Here is a 26,709-nt window from a genome sequence, read left to right as displayed (position 1 = left end):
ATTATATCTTCAATGTAGTAAAAATGGTTTAAGTGGTCACTACTATTTATTGTGGTGCTATATAGTAAGATAATTTTAACAAAACTAGTCGTAGTTTTACAAAGGATGTTGAGTATTATTCTTAATATAAAGACAAAAAGAACTTTAATAACCAAAGAAATACTTAAACATAATTGAAATTTTAAAAATAATCATTCAGTTAGACTTTGAAGCAGACCTAGATGTCTAGATTTTTTTGTCTACTTCTTACAAGATTGTAACAAGTCTTATGTATATGTGAAATAATAATCGTTTTCCAATTTTAATGGAAAGGAAACTAAAAAGAAGATTATTAGTTCAAAATGTTTTATTTAAGATTTCATTCGTATAATATTACAGTATAATATTGGATTTTACTCCCTTATATTGTCTAAGATCCAACCTATGTATTTGGTGACAGCAGTGTACACACCAGGGAAATCTGAACCGCATTGTTTAGGGCCGTGGGACACAATGCCGTATTGTATATTTCTGTTGATTCCCTTGTATTCTCCCTCTAACATCAGAGGACCGCCGGAGTCACCGTTGCAACTATCTTTTAAATACTCACCAGCGCAAAGGTAGTTCGTAGTTCTATCATTTTCTTTCGTCCCGGGACTTCTATACATATCACGTTATATTATTTTATTATCTCATTGATAAAAAACTCTAGTGGCGAACAGTAGTTCTTACCTGTTATAATAATGAGTGCACTCCTCCCCAGTTCTTATAGAAACGTTGACCTTAAGAAGAACAGGAGAGTACTTTTCGGTTTCTGTAAGTCCCCAACCAGCTACAGTGCCCACTCTACCCCCAAGCTCAACATTTTGCAGATCTTCCGTCACAGGTAGACAAATTGGTAATGCATTTTCTTAAACAAAAGGAGACGATTAAAAAATCAACATTATTACAGAAATAAATGTTTAAGGAAAACATGCGGGCTTTTGCTCATTATACCAGAGGTTTTTCCAAATATGAATACGACAGTATATGTTTTAGTACATTTCTCTTCCCCACCGTTTTTATCCTCAATTAACTAGAAACTATGTATACACACATACATTTGCTTCTGGAAGTAGAGAAATAACAGGTATATATGTAGATACCTAAAGGAATAAAAAAAATATCTTACTGTAGCTAAGGTTGATTGGTTTGCTTAGACGTAGAAGAGCTATGTCATTAGAGGGAGCTGGTAATCCTGTATAGGATTCGTGAAGAATAACTTTTTCAACTCGAATATCCTGAAAGAAAAAGAAAAAAACATTTTAAAACATTAGCTGTCTTTTGGTTCGTTTTTGGTACAACAACCAGTATTTCTTTCTCTGAAGCAAAAATTGTTATTTCTATTTGATATGTCTTTTAAGTTTATGTGCATTGCTAGCAAGTTTTTGACTTATTAATATTGCTTATTCAGATTCAATGCTTTTTATTGCATATTAAATATTTCTCGCATGTTATGAGTTTAAAGCGATTTGTCAAATTAATAAATACTTCTACCGAGAAGTCAGTTATTTTACGGTTGGGTACGGCTTATATTTTAAGTTACACAAGAATATGGCTGGTGGAACAGTAATTCAGCAAATTCTTGAAGGAAATAATGTATAGCACGTGTACCTGCAGGTGAGATTCGCATACAAAATTCGGTTCTTCTCCTTGACAATCAGTTTTGTAACGAATATCGAATTCCCCGATACGGACTCCAGCTATTTTCTGGGAGCCCGCAACACAATGACCAGCAGTTAGAATGTACCGTGAGTTTATAATACTTCCACCGCACAGAAACTGGAGTCCCTCACCTTGACGAATATTATGTATATATTGGTTAAAATATAAATAATTAAGAATTGTAAAAAAAAAATCTTCCCATAAGCACTATTTATACAGGTTCCTAAATCGGATTTGTATTGATAACAGAAGTTGTATACATGAATTAAATAAACGAATTTATATATTCTAATAATAAATAATGTCAATGTATTCAAGACTTGGTCCAAGAGCTAAAATTAGATTTTAGATTAGATCAGAATATTGAGATAGTTACTATATTAAGTTATTAACTCACGCGTGTTATAAGAAATGAGGGCCATCCACGGGAACTCGTGAATTTTGGCAACTCTGCCACCGATGATGCGATTTCCATCGATGTCACCACAAATGTCAGGCAGGAGTTTCATGTTGGGATGTGGATTGGCTGTGCCTGTTACATCTGTTCCCGCTTCCCCGGTCCGTGAGGCAACGTTGAAATCAGAACAACACACCTGAATAGATGATGATTCATTATTAATATGTGAAATATGTTTAAGTAGCGATTTACCTGAAGTTTTAATTAAAAACCACTTCAGTTTTATCGTTCGCTCACCTTTGGTATCCTTTTTAATTGATCGTATTCATATCCACAAAAGGATTCTATGAATTTTGTCTTGGTGGTGGCGTCTCGATGGTTCACAGCTAATTCCGCGGCGCTCGGACATGATGTGAAGGCAACACAGTCGTTGCACACTTCTAAAGAGTAATTAAGATAATAACGTGTTATTATAATCGCGATCCAACTTCCTTGTTAAGTTGTAAAGTCCATAGAAAAATTACTAAATCAACTTCAATTACAGGTTTTAGATAAAATGTACGAAGATAAAAACGCGTTTTAAGATTATAAATAATATATAATATTTCTACACAACGTTCCCAGGTTTCTTCGATTTTCCTGTTTCGTTTTGATAAAAAAAAAAATTAATAATAATAATGGCGTCTTAACAAAAACCATATTAAGTTTATAAAGCGCGTAAACAAGTTCTAGGTCATATATATGAAGCACATTATTAACATATCTTCCTTGTACATTGATGATATGAAATAAGATTAAACTCGTTCCTTATAACCTTAAAGGGTTTTTTTTTTATTCCAGGTCGGCAACAATTAATTTCTATACAACTTGCAATATATTGTAAATTACGTATGAAATAAGAATTTATAAACAATAACTATAAAAGAAGTTTGTATCAACTTGGATTGAAACAGGTTTTTCTTATAAAGATTATTAATTTAAATGAATTACTTACTTCCATTGATACTTCCCGCACAGCCGAGTATTAATACACACAAATATAACTTATATGTGAGCATTTTATTTATTATATTGTTTTGTCCGATGTGCTCTTCACGGAGTCCTTCGGTAGACTGATTATGCTTGGTCCGCGGGCTCTGCAAGTGAGATTTGATTTGACTCATATTATATGGGAATACCTTATTTGATAGAAGAATCGTTTTGTTGAATTTTACGTTTTGAGATATGGTTGTTTTGCGATAATTTTTTTTGTAATGTATATACTTTTTTTTTATTCTATATGTCTTAATATTTTAATGTTTCGTTTTCGAAGCAGAATTACTTTATTTTATTTCATTAATTCTGCTTTAAGTTCGGTAGTATCTATTAGAATAATAATTATATTTTATTATTCCAATTTCTTTGAATGACAAAGCTAATATGACAGTAGTTATAATAACATGTTAGTTGGTTTATGACTGTGACTGTAGGAATATTAAGAAATGTTATTTAGTAGTTATAAAAGTTATTACTTATTTGGTTGTATATATAAAGTCTAGATCTTTCATTTTCGAGTATTAAACAGGTTTACGTTGTAAATAGCTGCTGGGTTTGAAGGGTATAGATATATGTTGGTAATGAGCATTCAAATTAACAATTATAAATAAATATTAAAATTATAAAAGAATTACGAGGTAAATTTCAAATGCAAAGGAATAATTATCTGACAGAATCCTTGATAAATATATTACATAAAAATGAAATATAACTATAACTATAATTTGAGTTTTGTCACTTTTAAGACAAATATCGAAATTTGCTATAGAAAGCTATAAATGGACTAAATATACTTAAAATAAAGATTTTTTAGGTTACAAAAACGAGTTTTGTCACTTGTGTGTTCAAAGTCTATAACAGGAAGAGTAAAGAAAAATATTTTATTAAATTGTTGCATAAAACATTCGCGTTTTCTTTGAGTTATAGATGTTGTAAAGATTGTTTCTTCATTTTTGTGAGAGACAGACACATATTTCTTACTAACGCTCGGTATAATTTAATACGTGATTTATAATGTCATCACATAAGTTGCTAACAAAGAGAGCAAGTCAAAGGTAATGTCACATAAAATATTTAGATACCTAAGTTTCATTTTATATTATTTTATGGGTATTATACAATAGGTTTACTGGGGACTTGGAGCTATTATCATTCTCTGGTAATGTATTCGCGTCGTATTTAAAGGTCGTTGTTGTTTTGTTAATACAAATACAGTGCAACCATAATATAACGTCTCCAATATAAAGAATTCTTCGATTTAACAAATTATTCGTAATCCCCTTGAATTGTCCATAAGAGTTTATATAAAATATACCTAACTTTTTTGCGAACCACCTCTAAGTAACGAATTTTGTCAACCCAAAACCTTTATATAAAGTCCCCAATACATAACTATTAGGTAATCTTCTAGTGTGTGATTCATGTCGCGACATGTTAAGACACGCTTTTTTTCGTAAAACAATAATTGTTGTTTGATTTAAAGTAATGTAAACATTTCTGCTCGTCACTATAGCTAAAGATATAAGTTAAAAAAAAAAAAAAACAATTTTAGGCCAACTTAACCTCAACATAAAGAACCTCAGTTGAACGAATTACTTGATATAACGAATATTTTCTTGTTCCCTTCCCATTTGTTACATCGAGGTTGTTCATTTTGATACTCAAGTCTCAAGATACATATTGTTCGATTGAAAATATATTTTATTTTGAATTCATATAATTATACCGCTTTCTATAACTACACGTGGTACTTATCAAGACGAAAAATATAAAAGATAAAAAGATGTTATTTGTTTTGGTCAAAACTTTAATTGGTGTTCCCAAGAAATTATGCTCATACCATGTTATCTAAATTTTTTGTTATATGTTTATAACAAAAAATAATCTTAATTTAGATCCCTGGTTTGGTACAAAGGATTTCTTGTTTGTAGAAAACAATATAAATTTTAGAACTAATAGTGTTTCTAATTTATGAAATCATATTTAAAATATGAAGTATTTTTTTTTGAAGTAGCCAACCCAATAGATTTCTTTAGTGTGACACAACTTGAGATAAGTTTTAAAGGAATTGGTATTCTCGTGGTTTCCCTGCAGTACACGTACATACATTCATGCATAATCATTTATTTTATCTAAGTAATTTAAATATTTCTATGGAAAACAGTGACAAACACCATTATTACTAGATGTAGAAAAAGTTCTTCCGTAATTTGAACTAATGTGTTGAGATTTTTGATTAAAAAAAATTTAACTTCAAAACTATTCTTTATTTAGCTATAATTCTAGTTTGTAACCAGCAGAAAGTTTTAATTTTTTTACGCCTTCAAGAATATATATCCCAAGCACCTTTCACTGCCTATTTTCTTTCCCCTTCACGTCCAATACAGTGAAATAAAGTCACGTAATAAAAATGAAACTAATTTTCTATGCAGAAATGGTGACAGTATGAAAGTTTTGTCTAAGAATTTACAGAGTAGAATCTATTAAATATAAGATACAGGACAACTAGCATCGCTTCAAAGATATATCAGTGTATCAACATGGTCTAATCTGAATAGTATTTTGAGAATCTTTCAAAGGACAATTAAAAATTTTTGTTATAATAGCTTTGTATCTATTGAGTAACCGTTAAATGCGTAATGATATTATTCTTCTCAAACAATAATATAAGAAACTGTAGATTTTTATTAATTACTGTTTGCACCAGCACTATCTTTGCAACCTCGAAATTTTGTTCTTGAATTACAATGCACTACACCTATGTCACGCTATTCTATAGATCTTTAAAGATCTTTTATAAACTTGAATTAAACAATCTTTTCGAATAATAAATATATGCAAAAATTTGTTTTTCTCCTTAACAATATTATTTATACAAAACATGTTCTTCTGTGGGCAGACCATTGGAATTCCTTTTACTGGCTATTATACAAATGTCCTAGAATCAGTTGCTATTTGTAATTAACAAAATTTGTTTTCATACATTTTTCTTCTTTGTGGCAATCTTACTTTTTCTTGCAGTGGCCTATTAGCCCTATTTAATATTCCTCTTACCTTCCATTTCCTGGATGATTTATACGTTCAAATTATATTTTTTGGTTCTTGTTTGTACAATAGTTTAGATACTGATTAAAAATTTTGTGTTGGACAAAAAAAATATGGAATATAGTTTGTTAACTTGGTCAGATTAAGTTTAATATATTTTTAGGATAGGCATAGGAGGTTTCAACGTTATTAATAAAAAAGTTATAGAAGTTTACTGCCCTGTACAGAAAAAAAAATGTAATTGCTAATAATATTTTTTAACATAATGTAAAAACTTAGAAATTACAAAAGTAGAGATTTACATAACAACATAGTGGTAACGTCTACATAGAGGTGAGATCAGCAAAAAAAATTTTTTCTTTCCTTCATAATCAATGTTGCAGCGGATATTGAGTTCCATTGTACGAACTCCAGCGATTTTCTAGTATCTGACAAAACAACAACAACGAAAAGGTGATAAAGGTGCTTTGGTTAACTAATTATAATTAGAATTTCAATATATTGTTCTATTAAATAGATATTAAAGTAATTTGATTTAATTAGTAAGAATGGAAGCTTTGTTTTTTTTGGTAATATCAGATCTTATTTGTTCTGCTAAGATCGCCTATAAAAACTTTTGGAATATTACTAACATCTTTAAACAAAAAGAACTTAAAAAAAATATGTGATGGTATATATATTAATAAGAATGGTTTTTTTGCCAACTTGATTTGAAATTATTAAGTTTGAATATTTTGTATAAAACCTAAGATCGATCCTGTCTCTACATCGCTGGTTGCTTGCATTTGCTTCGTCCACGCTCGACTTAAACGGAATCAAGCTTTTTGGTACATGCAGCTGCTGTTGGGTGATTTATAACATTCGTTACATCAAAAACGACATACGTTTATGTACAATATTGTATTTACAATATTCTAGGTACCTTTCCTTAATGGCTCATACAGACTGACTACGAAAATTAAAGTTATTATATGTGATAATAAAATGATATAAGCAACAAAGCATTATCCTAATAACAAAATCGTTACTTTAATTCAGTGAAACTAAATTCATATAAATATTCATGATAAAAAAGAGACATTTCTAAAGGGAAATCATGATATATAAATCGTTAGATTCTGAATAATAATTATTTAAGTTTCAGAAGATAACACATCAATGGAATAATAATGAGTAAGGGATAACCTTTAGAGATGGTATAAGACCAGGGCGTGCACAAGACTCCAATTTATAGACATGAGTGCCACCGCAACACATCATATTGTCTTTGCCGGAGAAATGAGGCACCACTGATGTGTTTTCATGCCCTCAGATGCAACTCTCCCTTCACCAACGACCTAATCCGAGGTTCAGTCTCTTAGAGCTATTCTATTCAGCCCTTTAGGTCAGAATTTTAAGGGATAACCTCCCTTGCCGGTGATGCAACAAAAGCTAATAAGCAACAACTACTGAGAGATAATAGAAGTTGAATCACGGTTTTTACAAAGAAATTAAATAAATGTGTTATGAGAAAAAACGTGTTGTAAATTCAAAAACCATGGTACATAGTAGTATAGTAGCTCATCGGGTGCTCGCGAAAAGTCTAGATAACTATATGATTATTGTGATTTTTTAGTTTAACTTTTATTTTTATTACAATGAATTAAAAACCGATTTTAAATTTCTTAACTGTTTTGGTGTTTTTTCATGAAAAAATAAATATAAGACATATTCATATTTTTTATTTAGTTAATAAAGTTAGCGTATCGTATTTCGAGTTATAAGTTTAATGACTATGTTATAAATAATTAAAGTATTCTTAACATTCGTATATGGTCTTTTGGTTGGAATATAATTTAGTTGCTTAGGTGGTAGAGCCTAGCTGTGGTTAAGTTACTTCAGCTCAAACATGGGCTGGCTCGACCGGGGAAGTACCACCCTCTCAAAGAACATCGGCGTGAATTTGCCTTTAGGGGCTGCGTTTCGTCCGATGAGTGAGAGAGCCGGTTGCCCTTTCCCTGTTCCCACCCTATCCTCCCTTTTCCTCACCAATTAAGGTTGGCAACGCATCCGCAACATCTATATTGCAGATGTCCATGAGCGACGCTCACTTCTGACCATCAAGTAGGCCCTCAGCTCGTTTACCACCTTTCACATAAAAAAAAGTTTGCTCGAGAGCTATAGATATTAACTTTAAATAATTTTAATATTGAAAGTTATGTGACATACATACATTACAAATAAATGTGTTTTCGTTTATAAGTTCAATTTAGCATATGAATTATGCAAAAATATCTTTAGGATATCTTGAGGAAATTATGGCGAGGACTTGCCAAGTGTACGGAAAACTATTCAGAAATCTCCATATGCAGGAAACATGTAGTTAAATTAATTATGTTTAAGAGATGACTGTTAAGGAAAACGTCGTATCATTCACATTTAAGACAAACATTTGACTCGGTTTTTGTTTTCCAAAAATATTAATAGCACGAAAATATTACAACATGGACTAAAGGAATATCATAATTCACCTAAAAAACAGAAAAAGCTTATATTAAATGAAAGCTCTTTTAGATATAAAAAAAATTTAGACTTCGTTAAATTAAGTGTGAAATTGATGAGAGGTAAAAACTCTTTTCATACTTGTTTTTTCTTTTAGAATAAACAAAAAAAAAAACACACACATTACAAATTTTCATTGAAATAAAAATTAAGCCGAATATGGTTCAAATAGTGATTTGGAGTCATTTTAGGATTGTTAGAATGTAGAAAAGACAATTTTTACCATAACAAAGATATAAATGAAAAAAAAAAACAAAAAAAAATTAATCTATGATGTGTAGAATGATGGTATAAAAAATAAAACAATACAAACAAATCTAAAATATTAGATATTGTTAAAGTGGTGGTGATTTGATATATTTTATCAACTTCTGTTACGATATCATAAACTAATCAGATCTAAGAGTTTCGCGAGTATTCATTTAAAACTAATATTTTTCGGATTATATATATTTCGCGTATTTTATTATTTTAAAAACTACATACTCCCGATGTTTCGGTTACTTTGCAGCAACTGTGATCACGGACAGACGAGGTGTGAATCACATCTCGTCTGCCGAATCCGAAATCCGAAAAGTAAAGCTGGTTGTATGAATAATTAAATTTAAATTGGTAAAAGAGTGTAACGTCTTTTCAATAACAGAGATTTATTAAATTTAAATTGAATAAATCTCTGTTTAATTTCATTAAATTTAAATTATACGTGTTTATCAAATTTGTGTAAAGAAATTAAAAAGTTCTGCAGTTCTTTAAAAAAAAATTCTATAGCTGTTAAATTATGTCACCAGGGAAGATGTATATTTATAAAACTATATACGAGTATACATAATTGAGACAATACCGTGATTAAAAGAAAAAAGTGTTCAACACCAGTCTTTATTTGATAATTACTACGATTTAGTTTTTACTACGAGTTGGCTACGTTTGGACATAACTTGCCATAAAAGCCGGATTCTTTTAACGAATTCCTTTGAAGAAGAATTTAAAATCTAAATTTAGTACACTATAAGTCCACCAACATGAAGGCAATAGAGAATGTCTCATAAATGAATTGCCAACATCTATGAAATCTGAATTCTCACCGACTACGTTATGTGCATAATCGGTGCTCTAATTTGAGATTTCAGAAATAAAGTACACTACCATCTGCATTCTATCGATAAGGTTTCACAGATAAGCATTACCCATTATAAATGGAGAAAAACTATCACTATAATTCGAAGGTAGAGCCTAGCTGTGGTCAGTTAAAATAGTAACAAATAAATTAGTTGAACAGCAAAAACAAATTTAACAAAAATTTAATTGATTGTTTTTAAAATTCCTACTAGCTACAACAGTCTCAGTGTAAATAATATTTTTAAAATAAATTAAATTTAGTTTAGATTTTGTTCCTGACAGAAATATTTGCATGTCCACCATGAATAATAACTTTAGCAGCCTGTTTAAATTAACATATTCATATCTGCAAAAGGCTTCACGAAATTCCCTCTCGGTAAACTCATCTCGAGGATTTACAGCCAATTCCAATGTGGCTGGACGAGAGGTGAATAGAACGCAGTCGCTGCACGCTTCTGAAGAATAGTAAAAAAGTATTTTTAATATTTTTTTTTTAAGTATTTAAGTATTTTTTTAGATTATCATAACCTTATATTTAAATGCATCAAAAGATTTCTGTATATGGATATACTACTGTAGTAAAAAAGGCATCGCGAATAAGTTCACAACATCATTTATTTAACAATTGGACATAGCCCCTCAATTGTTTATACGTACTCTAAAATAACTCTAATGATTGATGATAATTAGGTTGAAATTAGATATTTAGATGGTAATTATAACTGAATCATAATCAGTACTTAGAAGTGGTTGCACACATCACATCTCTAGCGCACTGCGTTTTAGCATATAAATAGTATACAAATGGTCAAGTAACTTATCAGATGTCTAAAATTTAAGAGTATTAGTACTAAGCTTAAATAAATGCATCTATCTGCATATGCTGGTTGCATGTTGAGCTTGCCAACTTATTACTCCTTCACACAAAGTTCAACTTCATTTAAAATGACTTCCAAAAGTAGCTCTCTGCTGCTAAGTTCCAAGGATGTCAGCACAGTCAGGGTACCTAGCCTGCTTACCACATTCATGATAAAAAAAAATGGTAACAATGAAAAAAATTTTGTGAATCAGCTATTGAAAACAAAATATTAGACAATCATTTAAACGCGTCGCGTCGGTCAGTCATGAATTGTTACGAATATTGTTTATTCACGATTACTTTGCTATTTCGAGTTTATTGGATGTTAAATAAAACAAAACAAACGAATTTCTCCACATTTATTCCTCGTATTAATCTCCTTACTATGACGTCATCAACTCATCGCTTTACATCGTTGTATTTCCTTCAGTTTCGCTTAAGTTTTTAGTGGCAATCGATTTATGCAGACAAAATTTCATTTCAGTATGTCTAAATCACAACAATAGAACTATAACGTAATGGAAAAATAAACACTTTGATGACAAACGTCTATTCTGATATAAACAGTTCTCTCTTTTAAATATTGCATTTATTAATTATTATTATTTATTTTTTTCAAACATAGAAGCACTAAATTAATATCATTCTGTCAGAATCTTTCTTAAAGCAGACACCTAATTTAGTAAAAAATAATCTCAAGTCTTAAAAATATCTTAAAGAAAACATTATTATATTTAGTTAAGACGAATTACACGGCGCTTTCTCTATGTAAAGTCAATGTGACGTCAGGCGGCGGAGTCTCCCAGCTCCAGAAACGGGGCTTGCGCTGTCTGTCGATAGCTGGTGCTGTCTCTGCTGAACCGTCGGAGTAACCGCTGCTGCATGACCTCAGGCTGCACGAGGCTCGCACTTTATGGTCTAGATTTTGGATGACATTAAGATTATAATTCATTGAGCTAACATAACGATTTTTCGACATAGTTTTCCTGGATATTTTTGGTGTTACCAATTGAAAATTGAGCTCAAATATAAACTTTATTTTGTATGAAATAAGAACTGTTTTCTTTTGGTTTCACAAGTACCAAGTATTGGAACTGAAGCTCAGGTACTGACTCAGAGTAATTAATAGGTAAATGTTTAATCAAGAAGTTGCCTGATTTATCTTAATTAGATCAGCATAATTTCGGTTGGCGATGTATTTTTATATGAAACATTCAGATTTACCAATAGTTTCTTACGGTTGTAGCGTAACATATCTGTCGCTTCCTTACCTACCTCCAATAGTATCTAAATAATCTCTCGCCACCTCGTCGAGTTGGAGAACCTGAATAACTGGAGGCTTTGTTCGGGATCTTCGTGCCAATCGATACACCAGTGCTGAGGACAGCATGAACACAGCAACCAACACGACTACCCCGATAGATATGCCAACATCTCTTTCTAGAAGAACTGAAAATGTTAAGTAATAAAGAGCATCAAAAAAATAATCGAAAAGGAAATAACAATATGGATTTTTCTCAATAAGATTAATAATCCATGCTATCAATAAACATCTGCTTACATTTCCACCAAGGTGCTTCAGCAGCGTGTAATAAATTATCGGTAGGTCGCAGCAGCAGAGCTGATGAACACCCATATCTGTTACAGGCGGAAGCACCGGCTTCATCGCCTACCCTGAGGTTTCCAAGGGGACCCCTCACCAGCCACGGCAAACCCTCTCCTTGAGCAAGAGCTTGGCTCGTGCCATATCCCATTGAGCCTCGTCGTTCCAACACCAACGAAGCGTTCGATGTGGACATTCGCCACACCGAAACCTCGTAGTACGTCGCATTTTCAACTGAAATAGAAAAGTAATTCTAAAGTAAATCTTTTAATATTTATTTAACACAACTTTCAGATGACCAACAAACCTGGAATACATCTCATTTGGAATTCTTCATATTCATAAGCAAGGTCACATTGTTGCGGTTGAGATGGCCGTAACAGGTCAAAGGTAAAAACTCTTTTGCAAGGCTTTTCTTGGGAGGCTATACCGTTTCCTGCCTCACAGCTAACATCCAAGCTCCTCGATAAGGTTCCAGAAATTTGTGTGAGGGGTAGTATTGGAGATCCAGTCGTTAAATGCTGGACATCTTCATCTAAAGGCTGGATATGCCAGAAGAATGTGTCTGGTGGTGGTAAAGCCTTGACGTCGCATTTTAAGGTTTCTTTCACTAGAGTTATGCCTCGCTCCATACATTCAGGGGGATCTGAAAAAATGTTTGAATATTAAAAAATATCGTAATAGTTCATAGGATCAAAGCTTTTTTTTATCAAAAGTAAAGAGAAGATAAAATGGTTTAATCTTGAAATGAGGAATACTAGCACGCTTACATAATACACTTATACTAATGCTTTCTGCTCTCGACTCCCCAACACTGTTTCGAGCTGAACAGGAGTATCGGCCAGCGTGTCTCCGTGTCACTTCCTCGACTGACAGAGTCCGAGAGAATACATCACTGCCCCATAAACTATTCGCTCTTATCTCTATGTCCTGAAATTAGAAAGATTTTCACTTAATTGTGCAAATTGTAAATATTGGGTATGACTTATGTAGTTGTAATAGAAGCTATTTAAATATACGCGTTGTTTCAGAGCCAAAATAAGTTTAATTTAATCTATTTCAGGTCTGTGGAAGAGTGATACAAAATTAAAATCTAAAATCGGTTACAGAGCTTACATTAAAAAACCAGGTAAAGTTATCAACGGGTGGGTTGGCTTTCACTTCACACTCCAGCTGCAGGCTGTCCAGCTCTGAAACTTCATTCAGTCTTCCATCTCCTAATTTCGTTATTTCTACTATCGGACTATCTGAAAAATATACATGTTGTCCTTGTATTTTTATACTGAGAAAATAGTTATAATTAGATCTAAGACTTTCGCGAGTATTCATTTAAATAAAACTAATATTTTCCGGAATTAATATACTAAGGGTATTTGGTTTTTATTTTAAAAAACTACATGCTGCCGACGTTTCGGTTACTTGTGTGTGTGCACATCTCGTCTGCAATGATCACGGTTGCTGCAAAGTAACCGTGACGTAAGGAGTGTGTAGTTTTTTAAAATAATAAAATACGCGTAGTATATACGAGTATAATCCGAAACACATTAGATTTATTTAAAATTTTTGTAAGTTCGATACGTAGTTATTTTAATATTCAAACACGTAGTTGAACCGTTATACTATTATGTTATATTTTACTATTATTTCAGCATAATTATACCTACAGGTAACATATAATATAACGATATCCGCTTTGGAGTCTCTGCCGGGTGCCAACGCGGTGTTGGTGGCCACGCACGCCAGCGTACCGCCATTGTCGCTCACCGCCGGTGTCAACTCCAGAAACGATTCCGCTTTACGAGTTGCATTGCTCCAACTCTAAAAAATATACAAAGTTCCATTCATGAGCATTGGTTTCTTAAAACCTTTCAATAATTGTGTTACTTTTTTAATATAATGAAAGTGATTGTGCCCGTAATGGTGCTGATAAGGGGACAATATAATAGAATATTTTCAAGTGCAGTCTTTTCATGGGTTTAAGATTTAGGAAGGTCACTTGCAAAATTTATTTGAAAAATGTAGAAATGAACGAATATTCAGGGACTCCATATTCGATGATTAAAATAATGATCTAATAGTATAATTACGTTAAAACCGTGTTCTGAGGCAACAGTTATTATTCCGTTGAACTGTCGTTGGTTAAATACAGCTAGATTGAAACACTAATACTGTTTTTATCACGATCAAATCGGTTGATAACTTATAGTTTTTTTATGATCCATAGACATAATTGTCGTTTGTCTGTGGCGTTCTGGTAGGAAAAGTAACATAAGTTAAAGTTAATGGATGTGGAAATGATAAAAATGGAATAATTGAATGTATGTGACCTGGTTGCTATGCTGCGTCAGGTGACGGTGATCAAGCCACCAGGAGAGCTCGGGTGGAGGGTAGGAGCCATGCGCCACACAACGCACCGTTGCTCGCTGACCAGCCCGGAGAGCTTCTCTTACTGTTCCAGAAACCCAGTTGATTGAAACGTTATAGGCTGGCACTGGAATCATTATTATTCGCTATTAGTTCATTTATTCAACAATTCAATAGTCTTGTGAAATAACTTTGTTGCTGGTTTGTGATTAGAATTAATTCATATTTTTTAAAATGACTAAAATTACGTTCTCTATACGTTTTCTGTAAATATAATTGGTGAATATGTCCGTCATTGTTTTTAATACTAAAACATTTTAAATGAGTGAGCAGCTGTGTATTAGAAAATAAAACGCCAATAATTGCACACAGTTGCACATGATTGGTGGAAACAGGTTTTTTTTTAATGTACCTTATTTTAGTAAAATCTTTTTTCATATATTAATGTGTATTCAACCAGTGAAGCCAGCACAGCAATTTGTTAGTTATATAAGATATATGTAATAAGATTTTATCTCTTGTAACCATAATTTTGATCAAATGTCAAAGATACTTACAATACAACTCGACATTTAGTGTTGTCACAACAGGTGGTCTAAGTTGTGTGTTCGATGCTCTGCAGGAGAGAGAGTTAGAGTTGTCGCGAGTCAATGGAAGATAAAGCTCATTTTCCCGTACATTAGGAATATCACTGATACCATCTGATGCGTCAACAAGGTCGTTTCCAGCGTACCAACTTATCCTAGGCGGAGGTCTACCTGAAAATTCAAAATTTTTAGGTAGCTTTATTGATAATTTCTGATTAAAACCAAACTATTTAACCGCTACCTAATAACAGCTTAATTAAAACCGAATTCTTCTACACCGGCACTGCTGCCGACAACCTTGTTAATGTTTCATTCTCTGAATTCCGCCGCGGTATCCGCTACACTTCTCATGAATATGTGTAGCACTTAATAAAATATTCGTGTAACTGAACTGTTTTGTCGTAATTTTTTTTTGTTTTTATTTTTGTCTATTTACTGACCTCCAATAACGAGACAGCTTAGCACCAAAGTGTCTCCCTCATGATATGGTCCTATCTTCCCTTCCACCTTGTTTCCAACTTCATCCAGAAAGAATGGTTGGCTTGGAAGAACTGCACAAAAAAAAATAATGAAAAGACGTAAAATAAAAATATAGATTATTTTATTTATTGGTTTACCAAAAATCTTTACATATTTTTATTAGAATTTTATCACTAAAGATAGATAGTACTGCGGTAGTTAGGAAAAAATATTATATACATTATAGGCATCAGAATTACGACGAATGGGGAATAATGTAAAGATTATTATCCTTGGCTAAAATATCTGGTCATTCAATTCAAACTTATAATTTTGATATTATAAGTCCAGGTTTCCTCACGATGTCTTCCTTCACCGTCCGTCAGTGGCGTCTAAATACTGTTAGAAAGTACATATGACTATGAAAAATCACATTGGTACTTGCCAGGTTTCGAACCCGCGCCCTCACGCATGAGAGGCGGTCCTTTAACCTACAGGCCACCACGACTTCATAATAATTACACAAGCGTATCCAATATCCAATCAAGTTAAAATTGCGTTTTGAGGTCTTCTTGAAAGTAATTACTTCAATTTTATGGTCAATTATGGGCTTGATAGTATCAATATTATACTTGCAAATGTTTTATGTTTATATAAATAATTTAACTGTACTCAACTAAAATACCTTATAATTAAAAATAAGTTAATCAAAAGTATTCGATTTCCTATTCGTCACTTACAATGTATTACATAATATATTATGAAAAAAATGTAGGATGTAGTAAATTAAATAAATATTTATACCCAACAGGGTTTCTGGTTTTCAACATGACAAGTCTTTTTCATCTTCATCATCACATCACATGACATATCTTCATCATCAAAAATATTGACACAAAGGTCAAGAACACTTTAAGTATTTATGAACAATTTGTAAATACATTATAAATATTAAACCTATGCAAATAAAATTCACGCACTTGTTTCGATCATTGTTTGTCATTAAGACGAATCATTTACACCTCGTGTTTCTTTTGTAAAACTGGTCTTCTGTGGTAGAATGTAAGCAATGAATAATTGCTACTAAGAACTTGTAGTACTAACAATAAAGTGTTAATAGCTGTACCATTAGTGTTACCGATGTCATTTACGAATGACGAACAAAATTACTTTGAGACAATTCATTCAATGTTGTTGTTTTAATCTGCGGATATTGTTCAATAATTTAAAAGTCATCTTAAATATTATTATAACAGTATTATAGTAGAACGTTAGTGATTATTTTTAAATATTATTTGACACATGATTTAAAAGAATTTATTTTACTGCCCCTATTACAGTTGTAGGAGATATAAATATGTCAAAATAGATTTTGTTTAAATGTTTCTTATACGAAAATTGGTTACGGTGATATAAAAAATATAATAGACCAGTAAATAACTAAGAATTGCGTCACCATCAAGCATCTTGATCGTTGGGATTCCATAAAAGTCATTAGTTGCTCTCAAAGTTATCATATAAACAAATCTCAGTTAATTTATTGAGGCCGTACATTATTTGTCAATATAATTACTGTGGCTTGACAATTATTTCACTGAGTCTCTAATGGTAGCAGTTTATTTCTACTATAACAAAATATTATTCAGCACAGTACTTCGTAAATGTAAAATTAATTAAATTCATTACAAAATATGTTTATAGCCTATAAATGCGTCGCGGTTATCTTGATTTATTGGCAAAATATCATGCTTTTTATATTATTCACATATTTTTTTTGTACGTCTATTATAAATAACTTCTTATCCAGTTTTGCTATGGAAGAATCGGTGAACGAGTAAATCGTACTTGCCGAATGTTTTCTTAAGTAACGGGAATATCTCTACGATTTTATTATTTTTAATTTTCCACTAAACTATTTTTAATTATGCAACAAGCCTATTATAGAGCGATCTTTATAAAGGTAATGTTGATCAAACAGACATATTGTTTAATATAATATATATATATATATATATATATATATGATGGTGTGTTTCGATACGATTGAAAGATGGAAAATTCGTACTGTGTATTATTAAATAATGTGAATATTTTACCTATAATAGTTAAATTGACTCCAATGTTCCTTGTGGGTGCCAATAGGAAGTCGACTCTACAGTGATAAAGGGCTTGGTCATCTCCTCTAAGTTTGGTGATCGTCAAAACTGTCGGCTGCCTTCGAAGATCAGTTCTTAATCTGTGGCTGGTGTTGAAGCTAGTGCTTGACCATTCGCTGGATATTCTTGCGTCATAACTGTAATAACATAACAATTAAGGAACATAGTCAACGTTATTTAAACTACATATAATTTTTTTATTGCAATTAGTCTACAATTTTAATGGGTTATAATAGAACAGAGAGTGGTTTTTTTGCTAATAGTTACCTATAAACAGGCAGATTGTCTTTATACCAGACCAAAAGCATCAATTCGTCATTAGGAGTGTCTGTTGTCGAATCACAAAACAGTGTTATGTTTCCACCTTCCAATGCCTCTTGAGCTAAGACTGGTCCTAAAAATACATCGCCTCCAATTTAAATAATACGCTATAAGGTAATGATGAATAATAGCAAAATTTTTATCCATATCTTAGTAGGAAATATGATTTTATCTCTTCTTTGTATGTCTAAACATTTAATTTTCATGTCATGTCCTCAAACTCACCGTCTGTGCCAGGAATAAATGCGTAATTGGATGAAATGATCATAAAACATATGAGCGCCTCCAAGACGCGCATCCTACGGCCCATCCATGCTCCAAAACATATTTTTCATTTTCAATAAATTATCTCATATTTTTAACTTTTATCTCTATAGTAGTATTAGATATTCTCCAAATTCCTTTCCTCAATCAATCTGTGAACAGAGAAACGTCAAAATTTTAAATATGTACAATTATATAATTCTTGTAGATAATTTTATAAAACTTGGTTTAGAGTAAGTTGAATATATTTGGTTGGATTATTGGTTAAAATTTTTATAACAACGCTATTTATATTCGCACTTTTGCAATAATAAAATATTATCAATATTTGACTTTAAAATCTTGAGAACTAGTTTTTCAATAGCGATCCGATCGTAAAGTTATAATTTATGGTAAGCTCTCAGAGTATACTGTATTTGTCAGACTTACAAAGTAACGTCATTTTTATTAGCACATTTGATATACTTAAAAAGTCGAGAAATTTATATAAACAATATATTTTGACAGTTCCTTAGAACCAAATTTTATCAAATCCGGCTTGCTGATTTCATAATTCGTAGATCAAAGTTCAATAGCCTGTGGTCGAATCACCTGTCTAAAAACCGCTAGGCCGGTGTTCAATACTCGATAAGATTCTGTACATATTATTCATAGTATCAAGTTACAGAAAAGGAATTAATGGCTTCAAGAATTTCAACATGTAAGATACATCTTCAGAAGGATATTTAAATAAAAAGTAACCAGTGGCATCATGGTTTCGAAAGATAAAAATCAGGAGATAACTCTGAAGATTGCTAAATGGATTGAGAGTCGCAACAAAATCGAATAAGTCACGAAGGCCTTTGTTTACTTAACTCTTTATCAGATCGGATATTGTTCAGTGAAATCCAAAACTCTTTGTCCCGAAGTTTGTAAAGCTCAATCTCGATAAAAACGTGGAGTTGTTTTGAAATGTATTTGATTATTTGTAAATTACTTTTTAATCATTTTTCAAAAGCAAAAGTATTAATGTATTGTTAATGGCTCAGTCACAGATAAAACTCTTATAATCTTATTTTATCTATTTCAATTCTAAATTCAATTACGATTTTTTTCTTGAAAAAATAAAGTTTATTAAGTAAAGCTCAGGTATCATTGTGTTTCAAGTTTGTGTTTTGTATATTAATATGTCAGAATAAATATATTAAAATTATAACAAGTTCCACTGCATTCAAATGTAATGAAAAAATACCAAATAAAGACTTCATAAGTTAAACTTTAAGTAACATAAGTTTGTCTATTGATGTTTTAGTTAAAGTAAAATAACAGATACTTTTTAAAAAGACCGTCTCATAAACAAGTCGTTACATATAGCCCATTATTTGATCGTCACATTGAGTTTTTCAAATACTGAAAAAAGCTAGATTACCTTCATCATTATTTACATATAAAGTCCCTTTACCTTACAAAAAACTCGATTTATTCAACCATTCATATTTCAATACGAATGTGACACGGCAATAACAATTAGTGAATGCTTTGGTCAGTGTCAGAGACGAAACCGGGATGTAATGTTTCTAAATTATGAATATCTCATGATATTTTTTTTTGAGTCATTTAATATGCGTGTATACGTTAAACACACAGACGTTTATTGTTGTTAATATATAAATAGAAAGTTTGTAGTGGTTTATGTCTTTTAAGATGTATTTAAAGTTTAAGTGTTAGCGGAAACATAATAGTTTTGTTGCGACAGTTAAAAATAAATCTATTCACACCATTCGGGTAATTTGATTTGAATAAAAAACAATTTAATCTTTAATAAATTTCTTTATTTAACTCCCTAATATCTCCACGGGATTTATTTACGGAATAAATTTCTAAGACCACCTTTAAATTTCATTAGAATTGATTGATGGGAGAGACAAAAATGGATTGCCATTCGAGCCACACCCACTATTACCATACAATCTTACTTAGGAACGGTCATTAGAAATAACTGGTTTAAACCGGTTTTAGAATAAAAACAATAGATATCCAAACTCGCTCTCATCCAGGTATTGCTTGAGGACAGCTTGTTTTATTATAGTGGCTTAAGATAATTCTCAATTTTTTAATGGCTTTTACTGATAAAGTTCATATGGATTAAAAGATACGCGATTTATATATTCATTAGACAATCTCTAAGTTTTCTGTAAATTTCTCTAACAAACTAAATGCTCAGGGAAAATTTAGGTTACTGGCAGTTAATTACTGCGGCTGTATGCCGTTAATTTACCAATAAATAATCAAGTCCTCAGTTGATTATGTTTAATTAAAAAATCTTGCACAGGAAGTCTTAGTGAGATAAAACTCCTGGCATACGTTTATACGATTACATTTTAATTCTTTTTCCGCTGACGATTCGATTGCTTCGTGATGATATACCAGCGAGAAAAAAAATTAAAACAAAAAAGGTCTCATTTGCGAGAGTAACTTACATTTCACGTCTGCGATATATAAAAGCGTAGTTTTTCTACCGATACACGAAGTAGAGTGCTTTTGTTAGGGATAGCAATAATTTCATTTGACTGATATAATCTACATGAAAGGAACACGTGATCTAGAGTAAGTACATTTCTGATGCTAGTGAGTATCGTTCAGAAAATAGTCTCCAAAACAAAGTCATATCAAGGAAGAATTATTTTTTGTATTTTTCCATGGCAAAGTCCAAAAAACGTATTAATATTTGACTAACCCAATGATTGAATAAGTTTATAAATACTTATCTATGTTTTAAAAAAAAGCGCAACAATATGAACATTCAGTGTACCGGACTATAAAGAATTAAGAATGAATCATTACTCTAAGTGACTAAAGTGACTAGAAGGATTTGCTATTAACGGACTGTCATGATGAAAAATAAGGATAAGCAATTTGGTTAAAAAAAATTGATGGCAGCGTGGGCTATTGAAAAATACTTTTAATAAGTGTGAAGCGTCATCTCTTATGGAATAAAAACTTGGTAGATTAAAATATACTATTGCATTGTATCTAATGGTTTAGAAATACCAAGGTCGGGTCATGGAGATTTTGTTGCGAGCGGAACTTTTTTTTTGGTCACCAAAGCTAATTGGTTCCGTCTCGATATCAAGGTTTTTACATTTCATTGAAACAACTCCACCAGTTGTTTCTCTAATGTTTCGTCACTGTTTAATATTTATATAAATAATGTATAAATCTACATACAAAAAAATGGGTCCGTGAAATTAATCTTTCTTGATTCAGAGACAGTGAAAATTTATGTTTCTAAAACACTTATTATGATTTAAATTGATATTGTACTTATATTTTGTTATAACACCTCTAAGTTCTTTATAAATTGGTCAATTACTCAAAGGGTAAGGGTATTTTCTAGTAAATATTGCCGCAATTGTCAAGTGGTTTGTAACTGAATACCAAGAATATACGCTGTTAGAGCTTTATGACAACGTAATTTATGTCAGAGGCTTGTATATATATGTTGTTGTAAATCTGCGATAAGAAACGAGATATTTGTAATTCTGTCAATAAATCATTATAATACTTGTTAGGAATGTTTAGTTTTTTTACTATAAATTATTTGTATTGTATTAAAAATTAGATCATAATCTTTAATAGGCTTCAGAAACTCATAGCACAATATTCTCTAAGATAACGTAAATTACGGTATATATTGTGAATATTTACTGTCATTAACTTATGAGAGAAAATTATTGTTTTTGTTGTGAAAATAGTTTAATTTCTAAATAGTAAATATATTATACATTAATATTATTCTCTTTTGTAGTTTGTCCTTGTTTATTTGGGCACAAGTCCAGAACCTTTGATGTCAAAACTTATAAGTCTTGAATTATGTGTGTTCGTTTGTATGTATATACGAGAATTTTAAAACATACAAATGTTTTAAAGACTCTTTGTTTCTTTATATATTTTTAATCCACACTGGCCATATGAAACTGAAATTTGAATGAAATATTGGGTATGAACTCGCTTAAATAATGATGAGAGAGATTCTTGCTGTTTACGTCATTGCTTTTCTTATTTTTTTTTATTGTATCCATTAATATTCAATTAAGTTTATTAAGAACGAACACAAAATGCAAAAATATAAGATTGCTGAGTTAGGAAAGTGTGCTAGAGTGGCTTGCTATGGTATTTTTGTGATTGCCTCCTGGGCTCTATATTTTTGGAAATTTTAACAAAAAAAAAACGCTCTTGTACATTATTCTGGCTTAAATATGCCTGATGTATGTTGATTAAGACAATGACAGTGTTTTCATTAAAAATATATCATTTATTACATCTTTTTAATGAAAATTTTTCTTTTTTGGGTTTGACCATTGAAGTGCTTAGGGATGTATTTAAACATTTTTAATTAGAAAAAAGCGATATAAGTCTTCCAAAATTAGAAATAGTATTTTTAGACATCCTTCTCTATAAATAAAAATATACTCATTTTTCCTACTTATTTAAAGTATAAGTTTGTTTCTCGTTTTTAATAAAGCTCGAGGAAGGTTGAAGAAAAAATTATGCTGTTAACGGTTAAAGTTGCATGGTTCTGCCTCATTGATCATATAATCAAAGCGAAAGCATAGCTGTTATAATGTAGTCAAGTTCAACTTAACGCGTAACGATCCGTTAGGGCAATATAGCACGAGAAACAGTCGGGGACAGGTGTTTTTAGAAGAGATATTTATGTCTTTGAACGGTGATTAAGTTAGATTAAGAAATTTTTAACAAGATAGCCCACTATGATGTTTTTGAAAATTAAGTTATGGAATGTGAAAATTAATTGATTTCAACAGCCGAGGAAGAGATAGACTGAAATTAAGATGACTTAATGGCGCTGATATTGAAATTTTTATACAAATACATCGTACCTACATACATCCAAAGACGAAAACATTTTTAATTTCCAATCCTATCTTTGACGATATTATTTAATTTTGTCGATGCTGGAGAATTCCGTTTCCTAACATCACGATTTGTATGCATCGACCATTTTATAAACTCTTGATTTCAACACACATTCAGATCTACGCCTCAGGATATTATTTCGACAGAATTGAGCTTTTCACCTTTTCGACTACAGATTTTGAAATAGTTATTTGAATATCTGAGGGTGAGGTGAGTAAAAATGTAATTACACTTCTCACATATTATTACGTTTACACTATAATATGATATATATATATATATATATATATATATATATATATATATATATATATATATATAAATATATATATATATATATATGTATATACATATGCTTCTTTTTCCCTCACTGACGGCGTATAGAAAAATGTAACTGAGCTTTAAAAATCGTAGAGTTGGCAAACACACTTAAATGTATAGTGAATATAAGTAGTGTGTTATTCCAGCGGATAAATAGTATTAGAAATAAGTAGGTACACGCAGTAATTCCACTTCAATATTCATTATTCCACAAACTGTTATTTTTACGTTACAACATTTAAATGAGGGTAAGTTATGATATCATATATAGAGCGCTAGTTTTGCCTCATAACAGCTTGAAATAAATAAAAAACAGATTAAATATTATATAAATGATGTTACGGTTCTAATTGTAAATAATGGAATCAATTGTAAAGCGTTTGGATATTTAAATTATTTTTAAAAAATATTATTGACATAAGTTTATTATAAATAACATACTTACAGATTGGCCCAGTTTATTATAATGAGAATTCTCAATTAAGATTAGAATTATATAATTTTCAATATTTAAATTATTATACAGCATCCCATAAAAGGATTGGTACAAAATAAAGTACCAATGAAAAGACTTTGTTCGCGACGCCTAAGAGAAAAACTTGAATGTTGTATAGTACTTTAGCTATTCAGACTTAAATGAAGTCTGGGAAAGTACTTAGCCATGAAGGCAACGTCCTGGGTACATGCATTTACATATAAAATTATCTTATTCTTTCTAGAGTTTTCTAAAGGGTTTGTTACATCCAAGGGATAGGATCAATATATTTTATGGAATACCTATTTTGAGTGACTTTCACAATTTTTAAATCTATTTCAGACTGATATGTTTTGTATTTTAAACTAGTTTATTTTTTTTAATTTACGTAACATTTTTTAAAGGCATTTCGGTTAACGTCAGTCGTTTTTGAAAGGTCATCCAAATGGAAGATATTTTTCAATTTCACTGTATTTTTTTGGTTCGTGTCCGTTCATCGCTTCTCTTTTTATAGATTCATATTTATACGGAACCATTTTGACAACAAACACTACCGACAGCAAGATTTTTTTTTTTTAATAGAAATTTTCTTTCTGAATCGTATTGCATTTTTATTTTTCTATATTATATATTCTTGTTGATGCACTTAATGGAAATATTCTAATAACTTTGAGGTCGACTAAAAAAAAATCATTTGACATTAGAATAGTAATAGTTTATGTTAAGTTTAATTTTAATATAAATTTAAAATAATGTGTTTGTGATACGTGTTAAGTTAAAAAGAATTAGCAATACTTCTAATTTCTTCTTAAAAAGAAAAATTAATAGGATTTCAAATGGAAATAATGTATGTAGAGATATAATGATATTATTATACAAAAATAGATGTATTTAAATGTCAAATAAATTCCATGTGGCTTGATGTAAACAAAGTCGACCACCGGGCGAGCAAACACAATACAAACAAAATTCAATTACAGCGAACACGGTTCATAGTAAATCAGACAAGAATGTTTCCGTTCTATACAAAAAAGCTATTTCAAAAGTTATCAACGTTTTTTACTTACTTGAGCTTTGATAAGCTTTAATTAATATTTTTTATAAGCAACGATAACTACTGAATATATTAATAGTTATATACGTATGGCATTTCTAAAATAAGTGTTCGTACGCAATTTTTGTATATTTTTATTTAATTAAGATTACCGAAACACGCAAATGGTCATTGAATAATAATTTAAAAGTTATAATAATTAGATAAAACATTAATATGCGATATTCACTAATGATTAAAATATTATTTACTTAAAAACACATACACACACACACACACACACACATATATATATATATATATATATATATATAGTTTTTCCAAAAACTCATGTTTCATACGTTGTAAATTTCATTGATAGAAAGAATAATTTTATAGATTGAAAAACAAATACATTTTATTATTGTAACATTGCATTTACCAAGTCGCTAGTCAGCTTATAAGTTTTATAACTTGAACTTATGTAACCTTAATATAATCCAATGAGTAAAGTTTATTAGGAAATATTATTAATGTATGTTCATATTAAATTTTATTATAATGAAATTTCCAATTTGCAAAATTATTTTGTACTTAAATATACAAATAAATTCCTTTCTTTAACGGATATGTAAGAAACATTTGTATAATTTTATTGTTACGTGTATTTTAATAAACGATAGAGCTCTTTCTGCTTATTGTGAGAGGAAAATACCCTGTAATTAGCACATATTTGTGACGTAACTTTGAACTTAAAATTAATTAGCGGACATTTAAATTTAACAGGGGTTGTCAATTCATTACCTCGTTTCACAGAGACATTAGGATTGGTTGAGAACTAATTGACGGTTAGATAAAAGAGGTCGTAAAACATTCACTTTGAAGGACCGCTATTTATTTATTTTTTCTCTTATATTGGATAAAACATTATGTGGTTTGCTGAAGTGGTTATATTATAAAGGACTACTATAAAAGAAGTTTAATTTAAAATTATTATTAACTGATAACAAGAAAACGAAATTCACATAATCCAACGATCGAAAAGAAATATCACAAAGATTGGAAACTGTGCACATTTGAAGAACATTAAATTAATAGTAAAAATTAAAATGTGTAATTGAAAGCTATCTCTTTTGAACAAGACAAAGCTTGACTATTAAAAGGCAAAAGTTCCTCTATAGTTGGACACAAAATTACCATGAAGTTGGGAAGAAAATTCAATTACAGCTTCTTCACTTCTTAAAGAACAAGTGAAATTTTAATGAGCTGTGTTTCCAAGATAATACTTTTGAAGTTGTTCGACAGCCCTTGTTTGATATATGTCCCTCAAAAAATTACAGGTTTGTAAAGTATGTAACATAATCTTGGACATATTAAACAACCTTTAGCAATATAAAATAAAATATGTGGAGACGATTGAAAGAAGATAGTATGTTACTAGCTTTAAAGTAACAAGCCTTTTAAAGTTAACTGATCAAATACAGTAAAAAATACAAGTCAATAGGAATTCGACTTCCAGTTGGTGAAGCGTGA

General features: G+C 30.7%; 2 protein-coding genes across 4 annotated transcripts in view; both read right to left on the bottom strand.

Moving 5' to 3' along the window:
• Nucleotides 1–328: 328 nt before the first annotated feature.
• LOC116773215 (CLIP domain-containing serine protease HP8) lies at nucleotides 329–3,258 on the bottom strand. The gene is made up of 7 exons (XM_032665635.2): nucleotides 3,075–3,258; nucleotides 2,378–2,520; nucleotides 2,081–2,276; nucleotides 1,633–1,814; nucleotides 1,151–1,259; nucleotides 712–889; nucleotides 329–639 (listed from the first exon to the last, which is right to left on the bottom strand). The coding sequence occupies exons 1-7, from the start codon at nucleotides 3,241–3,243 to the stop codon at nucleotides 393–395; spliced, it is 1,224 nt and encodes a 407-aa protein (XP_032521526.2). The 5' UTR covers nucleotides 3,244–3,258; the 3' UTR covers nucleotides 329–392.
• A 7,762-nt stretch (nucleotides 3,259–11,020) lies between these two features.
• The window catches only part of LOC116773081 (hemicentin-1-like), a 91,490-nt gene continuing 75,801 nt past the window's right edge, over nucleotides 11,021–26,709 (bottom strand). For 2 of the 3 annotated variants that reach the window (XM_061528649.1, XM_032665460.2), the window contains exons 2-14: nucleotides 18,392–18,582; nucleotides 18,113–18,239; nucleotides 17,786–17,982; nucleotides 15,671–15,781; nucleotides 15,201–15,401; nucleotides 14,607–14,770; nucleotides 13,944–14,097; nucleotides 13,396–13,526; nucleotides 13,050–13,209; nucleotides 12,587–12,925; nucleotides 12,238–12,513; nucleotides 11,952–12,125; nucleotides 11,021–11,594 (exon numbers count right to left, since the gene is read on the bottom strand). In XM_061528649.1, coding sequence (XP_061384633.1) covers nucleotides 11,425–11,594; nucleotides 11,952–12,125; nucleotides 12,238–12,513; nucleotides 12,587–12,925; nucleotides 13,050–13,209; nucleotides 13,396–13,526; nucleotides 13,944–14,097; nucleotides 14,607–14,770; nucleotides 15,201–15,401; nucleotides 15,671–15,781; nucleotides 17,786–17,982; nucleotides 18,113–18,239; nucleotides 18,392–18,476 — 2,289 coding nt within the window. In that variant the 5' untranslated portion in view covers nucleotides 18,477–18,582 and the 3' untranslated portion in view covers nucleotides 11,021–11,424. Of the gene's footprint in view, nucleotides 11,595–11,947; nucleotides 12,126–12,237; nucleotides 12,514–12,586; nucleotides 12,926–13,049; nucleotides 13,210–13,395; nucleotides 13,527–13,943; nucleotides 14,098–14,606; nucleotides 14,771–15,200; nucleotides 15,402–15,670; nucleotides 15,782–17,785; nucleotides 17,983–18,112; nucleotides 18,240–18,391; nucleotides 18,583–26,709 lie in introns of all 3 variants that reach the window. The other variant, XM_032665461.2, reaches the window with a different exon arrangement.

Source organism: Danaus plexippus (assembly GCF_018135715.1).
Source record: "Danaus plexippus chromosome 18 unlocalized genomic scaffold, MEX_DaPlex mxdp_35, whole genome shotgun sequence".
Taxonomy (NCBI): Eukaryota; Metazoa; Arthropoda; class Insecta; order Lepidoptera; family Nymphalidae; genus Danaus; species Danaus plexippus.
Note: the sequence above shows the minus strand (reverse complement) of the source record. Positions and strands in the feature narration are given on the sequence as shown.